Source organism: Harpia harpyja, chromosome W (assembly GCF_026419915.1).
Source record: "Harpia harpyja isolate bHarHar1 chromosome W, bHarHar1 primary haplotype, whole genome shotgun sequence".
In the NCBI taxonomy this organism is placed as follows: domain Eukaryota; kingdom Metazoa; phylum Chordata; class Aves; order Accipitriformes; family Accipitridae; genus Harpia; species Harpia harpyja.
This window is the reverse complement of record NC_068968.1, coordinates 4,241,879-4,259,958: the sequence shown is the minus strand read 5'-3', so window position 1 is coordinate 4,259,958 and position 18,080 is coordinate 4,241,879. Positions and strand designations below refer to the sequence as shown.

General features: G+C 43.5%; 1 protein-coding gene across 1 annotated transcript in view; it reads left to right on the top strand.

Moving 5' to 3' along the window:
* Positions 1-18,080, top strand: part of LOC128136032 (complement component C6-like) — a 39,264-nt gene that overhangs the window by 14,796 nt on the left and 6,388 nt on the right. The window contains 12 exon segments of the mRNA XM_052775123.1: positions 3,802-3,915; positions 9,187-9,427; positions 10,524-10,646; positions 11,562-11,675; positions 11,678-11,727; positions 12,494-12,551; positions 13,246-13,422; positions 13,972-14,044; positions 15,817-15,928; positions 16,470-16,491; positions 16,494-16,649; positions 17,612-17,803. Coding sequence (XP_052631083.1) covers positions 3,802-3,915; positions 9,187-9,427; positions 10,524-10,646; positions 11,562-11,675; positions 11,678-11,727; positions 12,494-12,551; positions 13,246-13,422; positions 13,972-14,044; positions 15,817-15,928; positions 16,470-16,491; positions 16,494-16,649; positions 17,612-17,803 — 1,432 coding nt within the window.

Here is an 18,080-nt window from a genome sequence, read left to right as displayed (position 1 = left end):
TTAAACCACGACAGAGGGACCCCATGCTGGAGCAGGGGAAGAGCGTGAGGAGTCCTGCCCCAAGGAGTAAGGAGTGGCAGAGATGTGTGATGAACCGACCGTAACCCCCACTCCCCGTCCCCCTGCACCATGCAGGGGAGGAGGTAGGGAAAATCAGGAGTGAAGTTGTGCCCAGGAAGAAGGGAAGGGTGGAGGGGAAGGTGGTTTAAGATTTGGGTTTATTTCTCATTACCCTACTCTGATTTGATTAGTAATAAATTAAATAAATTTTCCCCAAGTTGAGTCTGTTTTGCCCATGACAGAAATTGGTGAGTGATCTCTCCCTGTCCTTATGTCAACCCACAAGCCCTTTGTTATATTTTCTCTCCCCTGTCCAGCTGAGGAGGAGAGTGATAGAGTGGCTTTGGTGGGCACCTGGCAGCCAGCCAGGATTAACTCACCACAGCTGTATTGCAGGAAAGGCAGTACCACAGCACTGCATACACAGAGGCTGTGGGATGCTTCTGCTCCAGGGAAGCTGCCACTAATCCCAGTCTAGTAAAGGGCAAGGCTGACTGTGATGGTTAAATTCTGCTGAGAAAGGAAAGTTGTCCCAGGACTTGAAAAGGCCATGGGGAAAACAGCAGAGAGGATCATCTCTTTTTGCACAGAGGCAGTGAGTCTGAGCAGAGACTGGGAGCACTGGGACAGGAGCAGTGATTAGGGATAGGCCCAGTTCCCTGCACCTTCTTCCCTGTGGGGTGGCTTTGAGGTGCTGGTTTAATCAAACCAGGTGATTACCAGATGCTTTGATTGATGATTATTAAACCTTTTTGATAGTAAATACTGTTGTTTATCAGTGTCCTGGTTTTGGCTGGGATAGAGTTAATTTTCTTTCTAGTAGCTAGTATAGTGTTATGCCTTGGCTTCAGTATGAGAAGAATGTTGATAACACACTGATGTTTTCAGTTGTTGCTAAATAATGTTTATACTAAGTCAAGGATTTTTCAGCTTCTCATGCCCAGCCAGCAAGAAGGCTGGAGGGGCACAAGAAGTTGGCACAGGACACAGCCAGGGCAGCTGACCCAAACTGGCCAACGGGGTATTCCATACCATGTGACGTCACATCTAGTATAGAAACTGGGGGGAGCTGGCCTGGGGGGATTGCTGCTTGGGAACTAACTGGGCATCAGTCGGCGAGTGGTGAGCAATTGCATTGTGCATCACTTGTTTTATGTATTCCAATCCTTTTATTAGTATTGTCATTTTATTATTGTTATTATCATTATTAGTTTCTTCCTTTCTGTTCTATTAAACTGTTCTTATCTCAACCCACGAGTTTTACTTCTTTTCCCAATTCTCTCCCCCATCCCACTGGGTGGGGGGGAAGTGAGTGAGCAGCTGTGTGGTGCTTAGTTGCTGGCTGGGGTTAAACCATGACAATCAGGGATACAAAATAGTTAAATAAATCACTTGTTTCATATAGTATGCATGCTTTAGATGCAAGTTTCTCAAAATACAAGCAACTTGAATAGTAGCTACTTAGTGATAGTTTTTATTTATTCTGAAAAATGTTATAAGGTAAGATCCCATTCATCTGGGCTAATACAAGGTGTGGGTCAAGCAGCCCAGCTCATACATCCTCCTTCCAGCTGTGTACATGAATCACTAGCTAGTGCCAGGTGCTTTCTGACCTCCTTCCTTCCCCATAAATCTTTGTCCTGGTTTCAGCTGGGATAGAGTTAACTGTCTTCCTAGTAGCTGGTATGGTGCTATGTTTTGAGTTCAGTATGAGAAGAATGTTGATAACACTGATGTTTTCAGTTGTTGCTCAGTAGTGTTTAGACTAATGTCAAGGATTTTTCAGCTTCTCATGCCCAGCCAGTGAGAAAGCTGGAGGGGCACAAGAAGTTGGCACAGGACACAGCCAGGGCACCTGACCCAAACTGGCCAACAGGGTATTCCATACCATGTGACGTCCCATCCAGTATAGGAACAGGGAAGTGGGGGCAGGGATTCGCCGCTCGGGGACTGGCTGGGTGTCGGTCAGCGGGTGGTGAGCAATTGCACTGCGCATCATTTGTACATTCCAATCCTTTCATTATTGCTGTTGTCATTTTATTAGTGTTATCATTATCATTATTAGTTTCTTCTTTCTCTGTTCTATTAAACCGTTCTTATCTCAACCCACGGGTTTTGCTTCTTTTCCCGATTTTCTCCCCCATCCCACTGGGTGGGGGGGAGTGAGTGAGCGGCTGCGTGGTGTTTAGTTGCTGGCTGGGGTTAAACCACGACAATCTTGCAGTGGTGGCTGCAGTAGCCTCCTTGTTGTGGGGCAGGAGGGCTTCCTGGTGTTCAGCATTGCAGCTTGTGTACCGGAGGATGTGTGGCTATCTCCTGAGATAGATCAGCTTAGGTTCTCTTTGTTCAGATGCTGCTTCCTCCGTCCTTGGTGGCTGGTTTGACAAGCATGGTGTTGTGCAAAGTGTGGCTGACTTTCCATCCACCCTCCATGAGGAGCTGAGGAGGCTGGGTACTGAGTGAATGTCTTTATGCAACATTTCTGGATGGTTCCCTGTCCTCTCCTCTGCTGGTAAGATGCCCTATAAGCATGGAAACTGGGATTTTAATTTCTCTAGACTTTTTTTCCACTGTGGTAGATAAAACCCATTTTTTAAGCATTTCAGCCCCTGGCAGAAGGGGTACTTTTGCTGCTATGGGGGAAAATGCATCTGTGCTCTAGTTGTGCTTGGGTAATCCTGTGGTTGTGCTTCAGTCTGTCAGAGCAGTTGCTGGGTGTTAACAGGGATGAAATCCAAAGTGGCTTCTAAAGCGGAAAGGTCTTAATTTCATTTCTGGCTGATCTGTGAGATGAAGAAGTGACAAAACAGTAGCCTGAAAGCATGGAAATGAAGGAAGGTACTGAGCCAGAGATTCCCTCCTTGGCTCCAGCCCACCCAATTACAATGGGGGTGCAAATGAAGGGGTACAGGCTTGTGCTAGGCCTTCCTAGTCATGCAAGCAGTGAATATGCTTTTCAGAGCTAAACACCCTGAACTGTGCCTGATCAAGAGCAAAGCTGCCTAAACATGTGTTTTCAGAAGCAGTGGCTGGTTTTGCTTGCTGCTGCCCCAGAGCAACCTTGGTGCCAACCTCCTGCCATGATGAAGTCCGGAGCACCCCTCTTGCTTCATGCAGGTCTCAGTAAGGAGCTGTAAGCGCTTGTTTCCCTGCTGGGTTTAAGGTTGCTTTGTGGGTTAGATGCCGCAGCTTCTTTCTGACCCCTTTTTAAGAGTTTGTTCAAATGCTGCTCCTTCTCCAGCAGCCCAGGGAGCTCCCCCTGGCCACAGCAGAGCCAAGTGCTGCCGGTGTTCCAGCCCCAAGTGCTGGGAGCTTTCCTTATGGGAGCATTTCTCCTCTCAGCTGGCTCCATGCAGGAAGGGTGATTATTATTTTGCTTCGGTATGAAAACCTGGAGACACAGTGCAGGCTGATGCAAAGCTGCTCTGTTTGTGGAGATGCAGGGAGGTATCTTCAGTGTACTTACTGACTCACAGAAGAACCACTCTGGTTAAATAAGGATGTACAATGGCAAACCTGTGGGGCTGTTTTTCAAAAGGCTATTAGTGGTGCATCAAATACTTCCAGCTTGTTAATTAAAATCAAGGAGCAGCAAACTCTGTATAGGAGAGGGAATGCCTGACTGTTCATTTGACAAAGCAGCTGGAGATAGCAGCTGTAACTCTGTGCTTTCAAATCCTGCAGCATAAAATCTGAATCTGCTAATGCAATCCTTAAACAGAAATTGTTTTTTCTGCACAGGTGCTGCTGTTTCACAGCATCCTCTGTGCTGATACAACCCCTCCTCCCAAAACCTTTGCTTCTGCTCTTCAATCCCACACCTCCTTCAGATCATTGGTGGCAGCCAGGGAGGAGGTGGTGCAGGTTTCTCAGTGAAGCAGAGCACAAGTGAATGGTGCCTGGCTGCAGGCAAGGCTGCCTAACACCACCATGCCATGCCAGGGGCAGTGCCACCCTTGTCATCAGATGGCCTGGTGATGGACAGAGTAAATAAGATATTTTATGTATCACTTTTCTTATTGCCACAAGATATGTCAAAACAGCTCAGTATTGAAGCTATTCAGATGGCACCTTTAAGCACAAAAGGCTTTCATTTTTTTGCTTCAATATCCCTTCTCATGGAGGGTGTATAAGGTGATAAAAGTTTAAAGAGGAGGAAAAATACCTCGCTGAATTATTGAATTAAGTGCAAAGTGTATTTTCCTTCCAGTCTAGCCTGATAGATGAGGTATGACCTTGTGAAACCCAGGAGAATACTGATTGGATTTCTCAGCTCCCTTTGACATAACATTTCCTTGTTTTTTGAAAAATGATCTTTTATAAACAAATTGCAGCAAAGATGAAGGTATGTTATGTTTTGCTGGAGAAATATTTCTTGTAAAAATATTGAAATTGAGGCCATGCATATGCACATAGACACTCCCAAAGTCTGAGTGCTGTAAAATAGCATGCATCTATATGCTGACCTCTCTGGGTTGCTCCCAATTTGATTCCAGTGATAGTGCTTTGGCCTTTGGGGAATACTGCACCAGTGCTTGAGACCAGAGACTTGGTAAGGCACAGCATTATATGGGTGTGAAAGCCTGCAGGACCACAGACCAGAGGAAGAGCATCTTTTGGTGCTGATGCTTTTCCGTGTGAAACTCTGTCCCAGAAGGCACCCTTGTTTGCATGAGCCATCACTCGACATGTTGCTGACTAATTTTCCAAGTGCTTGTTTCTCTAAGAAGACTTATTTGATTCCTCATACTTTTAAAAGGCCGTGAGGAAACCTTGTGAGTAGCTGACTGTGAGGACAGTGAACATGAAGTGGAGTGTCAGCACTAGGGTATTGCCTACTAATCAGATGCCCTAACACATCCTACAATATAAGGGAAGGATGTACATTTGCAAGTGCTGATTTCCAGCCAGGACAGAAGAGAGTGAGACTGCTTTGAGAATATTCTACAAACAAAGCCTGTGATGAACCGAGGAATATATATGGAGAGCAGTCCTGCAGTGTCATAAGGTGGGCTGCCACACTTGGGAGAAGCTACTTTCTCTAGTCACTTTGGTTACATGAGTATCACCTTTGTTGTCCTGGTCCAGACCCTTTGTTCCTCTGATCAGCTTGCCTGCTTGCAGATGAGCTGACAGCCTCCTGGGGCACATCAGCCATTGCACGCAGCTTTGCTGGAATGTGAGTTAGCCCAAGCTGTGCTCTTTGCTGCTGTGGCCCATCAGCTTCAGGCAACTGAGTTAAGTTCACATAAACCCCCATCTAAGGAGTCTATGTGGATGTACTCATGCTGTACTCAAGCCCTGACTTTGGTTTGAAGTCTACCAGTGCCACTCACCATCTAACACTTCTATTAATGCTAACTGTGGTGCTTGTCTGCTAGCTTGTTCTCTGATTATGAATGGCACAGACTGCTTGTAGACTGTGTGAAGTGCCCTTGTAGTCATTTTAAAATTTATAAACTTTTTTAGTAACTCCTTGCTTTCCTGTTAAGAAAGTGTAAAAGTAGTTTCTCAGCTCGAAGCTTTTACCCATCTGCATTATACTACTACAAACACTGACTTGCAGCTCACAGTTGTGGTTTGTTTCTACAAGCCTGGGAGAAGCCAGGCATCTCGTGTTTGAGTTCCCACTGGGGCTGCCCTCAGTGAGCTGGAAGTGCTGAGGGTTAGGGGATGCTCTCTGAAAGGCAGATGCTGGTATTTTTCACATAACTTCACAAATCCCACCCAGCAGCAATCATGGAGCCAAAGTGATAACTATTTTAGAATAGAATATTTTCAGTTGGAAGGGACCTACAATGATCATTTAGTCCAACTGCCTGACCAAAAGTTAAAGCATGTTAAGGGCATTGTCCAAATGCCTCTTAAACACTGACAGGCTTGGGGCATCGACCACCTCTCTAGGAAGCCTGTTCCAGTGTTTGACCACCCTCTCGGAAATGAAATGCTTCCTAATGTCAAGTCTGAACCTCCCCTGGTGCAGCTTTGAACCATTCCCATGCGTCCTGTCACTGGATCCCAGGGAGAAGAGATCAGCACCTCCCTCTCCCCTTCCCCTCCTCAGGAAGCTGTAGAGAGCAATGAGGTTGCCCCTCAGCCTCCTTTTCTCTGAACTAGGCTTTCAGTCAGCAGAGACCTCCCCAGACTCCCAAGACCTTTGGTAGATGATCGAGAGGGGTCCTGCTGTAACATCTACTAGCTCCTTCAGTACCCTGGGATGAATCCCATCGGGCCCCATAGACTGCGCATCCAGCTGGAGCAGCAAGTCTCAAACAAGTTCAGAGTAGGCTGGGAGTTTATCATCCCCCTAGTCACAGTCTTCCAACACAAGGCTCTGGGGGTCCCAGGGCCCATTATCGGTGTTAAAGACAGAGGCGAAGAAGGCATTAAACGTCTCTGCTTTGTCTACATCCCTATTTGTGAGGTGACCGTCCTTGTCAAGCAACGGACCAATGTTATCTCTGATTCTCCTTTTGCTGTCAACATATTTTTAAAAAGCCCTTTTTGTTGTCCTTCACAATACTGACCAGCTTGAACTCTAATCGAGCTTTGGTGAACAGCATCTCTGTAGTCTTCCTGCGTCACCTGTCCTTGCTTCCAACATCCATATACTTTCCTTTTTCGCCTAAGTTCTAGAAGATCCTTGCTCAGCCAAGCCAGCCTTCTGCCCCGCTTGCTCAACTTCTGAGATTTTGGAATCGCCTCTGAAGAGATGACTCTTAAAATTTACAATACTTTCTTAAATAGTGAAAACAGAAGTTTAAATAGACCACTTAGGAGGGGGAACTTACCTGGGCTTTGGGAGGTCAGATTCAGACCTATATTTTAAACTGTGTGCAGAAGGGCTTTGCATGAGCATCCCAGGGTCTCTAGAGGGCCCTATCCACTTGAAAGGTCATGCATTTTTCTGTATTGGCATGGAAGAAATATGAAAACTTGATGTTTTTCAAGTTTATTTTTGTTTGCCAGAAACTTTTTTAGCTAAGCTGACTGGTATGTTGTCTTGGTTTCTGATCCTTTAATCATCCTCATGACCTCCCTGATGTCTTCTGCTTGCATCATGGTAACCATCTAGGGTGGGATTCATCTCACATATCCATAGGCAACAGCAGTTCCACAGGGATCTGCATTGCAGCTAATCACTCTCCTTTTGTATTAATGAAGAGAAATTGGGTGGGTTTCTACATAAATATCTGTTAACTGAATAAGTGCCCTAGTAGGGCTGTAGAGGGTGACTAACTCTCACTCTTCTCTGTACTAAATATAAGGAAAGACTCTTAAAGCAAGACTGGAATATTATGTAACGTTTCATTTACTAACTAGTTTACTAGCCCATCCTGCTACATGTTGTTATTTTTATAGACTATTTTCTTCAGTTTTTTGTCACTGAATTCCCATGCTGTGACATCAAAGGACTTCTGAGGGCTTTGTATCAGAATTTGTGCCCATTCCCTTAGCTCATGTTCCTAGTATTTTTGGCAGCAGTTAATTGAGTTGGACTGCTTGAACTACAATTCAAAAACCGAGGGCTCAAAGATAAGAAGCCATCCCCATCCCTGGGGATGTCAGGCAGGAACAGACATGATTCTGTGGCAACTGTGTTTATTATATTTGGTCCACGGTGGAACAGGTGCACCTCAAAGCAACTGTAGCTGTGGACTGTATCTATGCCGCAGCAGGTATACCCCTTCATTGACAAAAGCAGCCAAACACAAGCTGAGCTGGACTGACATTGAAACCAGTAGTTTTAATTGGAAATTTTCTAACAAAGCAGAGCTTCACCAGAACATTTTGTGGACGTTTGTGGACATTTTATGGGCGTTTTACAGACATTTCACAGGGGTGGTCCATAGACTAAGGGAATGATATCTGTGTATTATATCAAAGGATGGGAGGGGGAGTGGTGGTTAATGAGAATGTATTGGATAGTGTGAGACCTGAGCACGACGTAAATGGTATGGAATAAGGGGTGGAGAATGTACTGGTTTTGGCTGGGATAGAGTTAATTTTCTTCATAGTAGCTGGTATGGGGCTATGTTTTGGATTTGTGCTGAAAACAGTGTTGATAATGCCGAGGTGTTTTTGTTATTGCTGAGCAGTGCTTACACAGAGTCAAGGCCTTTTCTGCTTCTCACCCCACCCCACCAGCGAGCAGGCTGGGGGGGCACAAGAAGTTGGGAGGGGACACAGCCAGGACAGCTGACCCCAACTGACCAAAGGGATATTCCAGACCATATGATGTCATGCTCAGTATATAAAGCTGGGGGAAGAAGGAGGAAGAGGGGGATGTTTGGAGTGATGGAGTTTGTCTTCCCAAGTAACCATTATGCATGATGGAGCCCTGCTTTCCTGGAGATGGCTGAACACCTGCCTGCCGATGGGAAGCGGTGAATGAATTCCTTGTTTTGCTTTGCTTGTGTGTGCAGCTTTTGCTTTCCCTATTAAACTGTCTTTATCTCAACCCACGAGTTTTCTCACTTTTACCCTTCTGATTCTTTCCCCCATCCCACCGAGGGGGAGTGAGTGAGCGGCTGTGTGGTGCTTAGTTGCTGGCTGGAGTTAAACCATGACACCAGTTTCTGAACTTTCTCTTTGCTTTTTTCCTATCACGTCTTTCCCCAAACCTTGCCTGTTAACAAGCCTGATGCTTGAAATCAATGAGGTCTTTATCCCTGTGGTTTTGGTTTTAGCAGACTGATAAACTGTGAAACTTCATAATAGTGAGTTAGTATCCAAAATACACACTCACCAGATTAGTTGCAAATGGCCCATGGATGCTTATAAACTGAAGCCTTTCCTCTGAACTTTTTGGTTGTCTTATCAATTGCTGGTGTATTTGTTATGGCAAGAATCATTTTGCTTTCTGTTTGGCTGGTGGTTAGGGAGTCCTAATTTTTGTTGGAATCCTATATACTCCCACAATGTAAAGGAGTAATGAGCATTGTCCTCAAGAACTTCATAGGGCTCTTGGAAACTCAAGGGCTAGTTTGTTCATGATTAAAGTAGCATGATACACAGGATTAATTAGTTCTTGCAATATATCTCAGGTCATATTCTTGGCCTCTCTACTTTCTGCAATTAACTACTTATGAAGGTGCTAAGACTCTCCTTTTTCTTTATTTCTAGAATTCCAACTATATTAGAGTCCATAAAGTCATTTCTGTTGCAAACTTCACAATGAAACAGTCAGATCTGCAGCTCTCAGACATCTTTCTAAAAGCACTTAACCACCTGCCCCTGGAGTACAACTACACTTTATACAGCAGAATATTCGATGACTTTGGCACTCATTACTACACCTCTGGGAAGATGGGTGGTTCCTATGACATTCTTTACCAGTACAGCTCTGAGGAACTAAAGAACTCAGGTATGTAATCTTCAGCAAGAAAATATCATTATTTGTTTACCAGCTTTTCTTATCACTGTTTTTAGGCCTTACACCACATAGTAAGTTTTCCAACTAACAGCAAAAAATCCTTTAGACTTGCATAGACCCAGGAATTGCCCACACTGCCTAAATAGAGTGAGAAGAAAATTTTGCTCTACACTGTCTTATTTTGAAAACTTCAAGAGGTTCCTTACTTGGTAAATATCATTGTGTTCAGGGAAACCTCTTAAGACTTTCAGATCAAGACCAGGTGCCACCAGGAAAATGTATTCCAGCATACTTCAGTGTGGAACTGAGGTCTGAGAGGTGTAAGTGGTGCCTTTTGGGCTACAGTTATTATAGTTGTTGGTATTGATTAGAAATTACTCTAAAACTAATCCTATGACTGCCAGATTGTCGAAAGGAAAAGACAAATCTACAAAAGTGGAAACCTAAGGTTAAAAGCTGTGATCCTTAATGCCACTGCTGTAACTTGTATGGGTATGGGAGGATACCTAAAGGGGTTGGTAAGCACGACTCAGTCCAATGCTGTTTGTACCTGGGGAAGCAGGTACCTGCAGTAGTGAAGTCTCCTCCTAGACTGGTTGGTGTCCTGTGCCCCAAGTGTAGCAGGAGCAGGTGACTGTTGCTGTCCCAGGAAGAGCAGCTTCTTGCTGCATCCCAGGCTGGGGGAGAGGTGTGCTGTTCTCACCACCACTGACCTCTGCAGAGCAGCACCCTGGGCAAGCATGACTGGACTGTGAACAGAAAAGGGCTGTTCCACAGGGTTCTGGTGGCAGGAGGGGGTGTCAGATACCCCAGGAGAGGCGACATGGGAGAAATTCCCAGACAGGAATGGGAAGAGGAGTCTGGGAGAGGGTGAACATGGGCAGAGCCTGATGGGACCAGAGAGATGAGGTGCTGGCAGTGGTGAGTGAAGAGCGTGAGCACAGTGTGGAGGTCAGAAAGAAACCAGTGAGCAGGGAGACCTGTGATGGCTCAGCTCATTGTAGGAGCATGAAGGCACAGTTCCATCATGTAACATGGTTATGGTGGTGAAACTGGTGGTGAAACTGCTGCTCTGTCATATTTCTAGGTCTGGCGGTGGATGAATCAGTGGAGTGTGTCCGAACAGAAACAACAAGGCATGTGTTCTTCTGGAAGAAAAAGAAAGTCAGTACCAGATGCACCACAAACAGGATGACTGTGAAACATGAAGGTAACCATGATGAGAACAGGGCCCATGTCCTGTTACTTACCCTGAGAGATACCATTCCTCTCAGCTAGGTGCCCCAGGTGACCGCTTAGCTTTGTTGAACTACAGATGCTCTTCCACCACTGTCAGAGGAGCCAGTGTTTCACTGCTTATCTCTGAAGCAAGCATTGGAAACATCTTCTTGCTTGCAAAAGAAATTATGATGTAGGAGTGCTCTTCCTCTGCTCTGGGTAGCCTGGGTCCAAGGCCAGGGATGCTGAACTGGGAAATGGGCACAACTAGAAACGCATGATCATGACTGAGTCCCTGATCTTCTCTAAGGGTTTCTCAGGGCTCATTGAGAGAGGTTGGGCAGCAATAACACACTCCCTGACCTTCCCCTCTCATCTTCCTTGTGCTAAGCAGGCGTCTAGGTGCAGGAGTCTCCTGGCGATGCCAGAAATGTGTCTCAGGAACTGCAGAAAGTTGGTGCATTTTCTGCAAGAATGGCAAGAGTCATGTTCTGCATCACTAAAAACAGGGATTTCATCACCTCCACCATGTTTTTGTCCTCATTTTATGATCAATTCCAGTTACTCAGATGTTTACAGCTGGGACTAAAGATCCTGCCTTGCAGTGTGTCCTTCTAGAAGAGCCTGCTGTATCCCATGCATTTTCCACAAGTGTCTCCTGTAGTTCTGAATATCTCTGTGGCTGAGGTCTCACACACTTTCATTTGGAAGACTATGACAGGCTGCCATCATAGTGGAGATGATTGTTTTTCTGAGCTTAGACTTCATTCTTCCAAAGGTAGCTTCAAAAAATTAATCTTGGTATATTCTTTTATATCCTCTTACACTTTTTCTTAGAACTCTGTTGTTGTATCCACTAGCTTTAGAGGCCTTTATCTGACAATACTGCAATGAAATCCCCTTTCAGGTTCCATTTTGGAGTCAGCTGAACGGTCAGTCTCTCTGGTAAAGGGTGGCAGGTCAGAGTACACTGCAGCTCTGGCCTGGGAGAAAAAGGGGGCTTTTCCAGGACACGCAATCTTCACAAACTGCTGGAATCCACAAAGGACAATCCCATGGTGACTGACTTTGAGGTAAGAGAAGAGCAAGAAAAACATTGAGATAGTAAAGCGCTCACCAGTTAGCAGCTCTTCAGAGTGCTCTGCAGGTGTTTTCTGTCTTTTAAGTCAGGATGATGCTGTGTGTTATATGAATGCACACAAATATGGGCATATGTCGTGGTTTAACCCCAGCCAGCAACTAAGCACCATGCAGCTGCTCACTCACTCTCCCCCCACCCAGTGGGATGGGGGAGAAAATCGGGAAAAGAAGTAAAACTCGTGGGTTGAGATAAGAATGGTTTAATAGAATATAAAAAGAAGAAACTAATAATGATAACACTAATAAAGTGACAGCAGTAATGATAAAAGGATTGGAATATACAAATGATGCACAGTACAATTGCTCACCACCCGCCGACCGACACCCAGCCAGTCCCCGAGCGGTGATTCCCCTGCCCCCACTCCCCCCAGTTCCTATACTAGATGGGATGTCACATGGTATGGAATACCCAGTTGGCCAGTTTGGGTCAGGTGCCCTGGCTGTGTCCTGTGCCAACTTCTTGTGCCCCTCCAGCTTTCTTGCTGGCTGGGCTTGAGAAGCTGAAAAATCCTTGACTTGAGACTAAACACTACTTAGCAACAACTGAAAACATCAGTGTTATCAACATTCTTCTCATACTGAACTCAAAACAGCACTGTACCAGCTACTAGGAAGACAATTAACTCTATCCCAGCTGAAACCAGGACAGCATAATATAAACATACAAAATTTATTAAAGCTACTTCTTATGTATCTCAGTTTACAAGCTGCACCAGGTTTGCATTATCCATGGACAGTGGGAGTAGGAGGGAGGAATGTGAGTGAATTACTCTGGCATCAGCAGGAGCTCAGACATGGGCAGGGGTTAGTTACTGTGCAGGAAAGCAGTGCATGGTGCTGGGGACACTTTTTTCCCTGTGCTCTTTCCCTTGTCAGGCCTACATTGCAAGGTATGGTGTATAGCTAAACTGAAACAAAACAGCAGTCCCCTGGTATCACTGTCCTACTTGTTTAATGCATTGTGCCAGCACTGTTGTGAGTGCACTGAGCTGCCTCCCTCCCCAGCTGGCACAGAAGCCACTCAGCAACAGCAAAGTGCTTGAGGCAAATGACAAAACCTGCCTGAATGCAGCATGCAGTGATCTTTCTCCCACTGCAGCTGCCGAGCTCCTGAAGGCAGTGTAGGGATGTCTCACATGGCAGGGATCAGGTATAAGCAAACCCTGTGTCATCTATGGTGTCCTGAATTTTTAGACATGGCAGAAATTGGTTTGTTTTGTCACTGGCTCACCGAGCCCTAAACTGGGGCAATAAAAGCAATATAAACAGGATAATCTAGATGTATAGTGCTGGCATGCTCCTTTAAAGTATCCATAACTTTCAACATGCCTGACTCCTGTGTGACATCATAGATTCATGTGTAGTCTCTAGTGCCTTTAAAATCCTGCAACTAACACCCAGCAGGACCCTGCTGCATCTGGATAACTGCTTACTGAATGGCTGTCTTCCAGGTGTCGCCATCATGGATTTGGTGAAGAATGTGCCATGGGCCGTGACCAGACCTTGCAACCTGAGGAGAGCCCTGAGAGAATATGTGGGCAGGTTTGACCCTTGCCAGTGTGCCTCATGCCCCAGCAATGGCAGGTCTGTGCTTTCCAGGACGGAGTGCCTCTGCCTGTGCCAGGCTGGCATCTACAGCAAAAACTGACACACGAGCTCTGGGTTACAAATCGGGTATTTGGGGTGATACTGTCATGATGTAAATATGGTCCTTCTGATGCAAAATGCACAGCAGGCTTCAGTCAGGCATTCCTGTGGCATGGGAAAACTGAGAAGGCTATTTGTTGCTTTTCTAGATAATTTGAAAATTAAATTCTGTATATTTTCTATAGAATAAAATTCTGAAATTTCATTTAAAAAATAAAAATCTGAATGATTTTGACCATGTAAAGGTTTCATACAATTAACTGTCTAATACCTGAACCTTTCTCTTCCATGTTATTTTCAATAAGATTCCAATGCCTATCAAAAAGTATTTTTCTTAGCATAGTGATATTTAGTCCTGCATTTAGAACTCCCAAGTTTCAGCTCATTTCTGTTGCACCAAGTCTCAAGTTTGTTAGTTATTCCACTATGGCATCCCAATTTTCCAAATGGCTGAGGCCATTGCAGAAACATTAAAGGGTTAGTCCTAAAACACAGCCTGTCCTTGCCCCTCTCTGGGTCACTCTGTTCAGACACCTTTCATGGTGCTCAGACTCTGCAGGCAGGATATATGCAAGTCAAAACTGCAATGCTGTTATCTATTGGGTAACATGGAAGATAGTCAGGATTTAGCAAGACATTAGGATAAGCATTAGTTTGTTCATTTTCCCTCTAAGACCCCCAGGAAGTCTTCGGCCAGGGAGGCATCAGCCAGGTGGGGAAGGGCTGGTCACAGCTGCTCCTTGGGACAGGTCCTCAATGTTGTTAACTTTTTCTGTTCTTAGCATGTTTTTCCAAAACACTCATGATATAATAAATTCGTATCATACCTTTTACCAAAAACACCCTGGCAATTTTGTCAAAGATGAATCTGACGTAACCTTCCCTTCCTAAATCCATGGCACTTCTTATCCCATGGTGATGGTCAGAAAGTATAAGAATAAAGGCAGAATTAAAAATAAAAAATCAAACTGAATAGGCATGGCTCATAAAAGAAATTATAAGACATAGTAAAAGATTCCTCAGCTACATAATTAAGATAATAGGAAATGAGCTGTTCGGCAATAAGGATGAAGCCGAGATCAAAGATAATTATGCAAAAATTAAGAAACCCATTCCTTAGTTTTCCCTATAGCCTATTATGCTTAAGAAAAAATGGCTAATGGATATAACAATTGTTGATTACAATGTGGAAGGAAAACTCAATTTAGCTTGTCTTAAGGAGAGGGAACATAATCATCATTCTGAAGAATTTAAAGAACAATTTCATGCAAACAGTTTTTTTAATGAATTTGGCACTAATGCAATACCTATAAGAAACAGAAGAGACTTACAGTATTATATTAGTATATATTATTTATATTCCAGGAAAAAAAAGGGGACAGAAGGGAAAGTGACTCAGGCAACTACAGGCCTCATTATCTGACCCTGATAAAGAAATATTTTGAAAGAAATAAACAATTGAAGATATGCAGATAAAGAGCTGAATGTAGAAAGTGTATTGCGTGGAGAAAAGAAATGGTGTGTAAATAAAAATTTTCATATAATGCTTCATGGTGGCACAGACAAAATACCCTGGGGGTAAGAAAAGACAGTGGTGTTTTAATTTCGCTTGTATGGGAAGTAGATTTGGGGTTTAGACTTGGTGTTAGAGTTCAGATTTATTTGATAGTTCAGTGTTTCATGAGTGTTGTGGTTTAACACCAGCCAGCAACTAAGCACCACGCAGCTGCTCACTCACTTCCCCCCACCCAGTGGGATGGGGGAGAGAATTGGGAAAAAAAAGTAAAACTCGTGGGTTGAGATAAGAACAGTTTAATAGGACAGAAAGGAAGAAACTAATAATGATAATGATAACACTAATAAAATGACAACAGTAATAATAAAAGGATTGGAATGTACAAGTGATGCACAATGCAATTGCTTACCACCTGCCGACCAACACCCAGTTAGTCCCTGAGAGGCAATCCCCCCAGCCCTACTCCCCCCAGTTTATATACTAGATGTGACGTCCCATGGTATGGAATACCCCTTTGGCCACTTTGGGTCAGCTGCCCTGGCTGTGTCCTGTGCCAACTTCTTGTGCCCCTCCAGCTTTCTCCCTGGCTGGGCATGAGAAGCTGAAAAAATCCTTGACTTTAGACTAAACACTACTTAGCAACAACTGAAAACATCAGTGTTATCAACATTCTTCTCATACCTAACTCAAAAACATAGCACTGTACCAGCTACTAGGAAGACAGTTAACTCTATCCCAGCTGAAACCAGGGCAGGGAAGTCCTCAGCATTTCTGTCCAAAGCTCCTGACATTCTGCCATTGTGATTTGGTGACATCGCTGCTTAAGATACATCCTTACCAGAAAATTTTTACTTTTCAGTGGGGCTCCTTGTATAAATGATTATGAAGCAACAAGAGAAGAGGATATATTGATTGGTGAACCTGAGTCTGGATGCTCCAGGCCAGACCCACCAGAAAACAGCTTTATCAGGGTGAGCATGAATGAAAAATGAGTGAGTGAGGAAGGAAAGTGTAGTAGTTTCAGAGCTGGCAAATTTTACAGCCTCTCTGCTACATGTGCCTGATACCCAAACTAGCTAGTGTGCCAGCAAACATGTTGCTGTGTATGTGGCATGCTGTGAGACTCTAGTCCACCAAAGTCCACCAGCAACTGAAGCAAAGGCAAGGTAAAATCCATTTTAAACAGTGGTCCTTGAATCCTTGTTTTGTAACCATGACGTCAGTTAGTGCAGCTGGACAAACATTATTATACAGGTGAGTGGATGACTCCTATTTCAGAGTAGGAAAAGCAAGCATTTATTACATCATATCATCAGGCTTTTATCATTTTTTCTTTTGGCAATATCTATTCTCATTACCATAGAAGAAGGGGGGGGCTTTTTGTTTTGGTTGGGGGAGGGGGTTGGGGGTTGGGGTTTTTTTTCTTTTGGGGGTTGGGGGGTTTTGGGGTTTTTTTTGTGGATTGGTTTGGGGTTTTTTTGTTGTTTTTTGGTTTGTTTGGGGTTTTTTTAGAATGAAAAGAACCAGTATGCTATGGGGAAGAAGCTGAAATTGCCTGTGTGAGTGAGTATGTCCTCAGTGGCTATCAATTCCTTCGGTGTCTGCCAGATCAAACCTGGACGCAACAACCTGTTGAATGTCAACATAAGAAAGAGAAAACTGATTTAGCCCGGCAACAAAACAGAAGTGGAAGTAAAAGACACAAAATTGATTATAATACAGGTTTTAACAAATGAATCTGTAATGATATCTGAAGAGATAGCATTTTAAGAAGGTATTTCATGTATTCACACTAGAGATGGCAAAAACCTACTGAGTCACTGCATCATTCTTCTTTCAATTCAGAAGTGTTACTATTATGTGCTTTGTAAGGATATTATAATATTCAATGCTTTAGAAAACCCTCAGATGGATGCTGTGAAGTCCTTCTCTTGTCTAGCTTTAAATATCTTTAACAGAAGGACTCATCTTTTGTTTCCAGACTTATATAGATATCTTTAAGTTGATGACAGTTATGGTGAAGAAAGTGTTCTTGGAGGAATTTGACTACCACTTTTTATATTAAATGGATGGTGTGTCTCTAACCACCCCCCTCCCCAGGCTGCCTTGAAAATCCCCACACTAAATCAATGTCTTGAAGTGTTTATAGTCCAATTAAGAATTAATGATCAGAACTGGCCTAGGTTTGCTAACAGGAGAGATTCCAATAGTTTTCTAGAATTCAGTGTGATTTCATTGACTTAGTGTTCATTTTATCAAAAAAAATTACCTGAATATACTTATGAGCTTTCTATTGCCATTCATTTAAATTGTGTTAATAGCTTCATTTACAAAAGAAAAATTAAAATATGTTGTTAATGCCATTCTTATTATTTTTAAACTGTAAAATTAAATTACTCATACTAGCATACATTAGAAACACATTGTAATTATTTAGTTATTGACTGAAAAATATTTTTACAGACTATACTGACATGACTGCACTGAAAATTTCTAGACAATTATGTTAAATATTTATTAGTTTTGAATGTCAATCAAACGTTCAGTGTTACTGAGTATCTTTATGCCTCTTCAACTGAAGCATTATGACTTGCTGTAAATATCCACACACCATAAAAACAACAAGAATTTTATTTTTTTCTTGTTTATTACAGCCTCAGTATGCCTCAGGCCACTAACATCTGACAGTGTCACAATTTCCCCATTTAAACAACAGTACAAGATTGGTGAAACCATGAAGCTGAGCTGCCAAGCTGGGTTTATAGTCACTGGTCAAACACAGTATACTTGTGGGAAAGACTTGTTCTGGATACCTCCTATTTTGAGATCTATTACATGTGAAAAAGGTTAGTATCCCTGCAGATGCTTTACTGTTTCTATACTGCTGGTATCCACAGCACAGTTTCTTTTAGGTAGCTAGAAGTAGGAGGCAGATGACTGGTTTTAAGACATATAGCAACTGTTCATTAATTTTGCTTTTCCTTTGTGCCTACCACAGAGCCCTATAATTTCAGCCCCAAACTTCTGCATTAAGTTCAGAATTTTTGGGTGCAACGTACTTGCACTTTAATTATGAAATTGAGATACTGAAACTGTTTTCTTAAAAAACAAACCAACCCAACC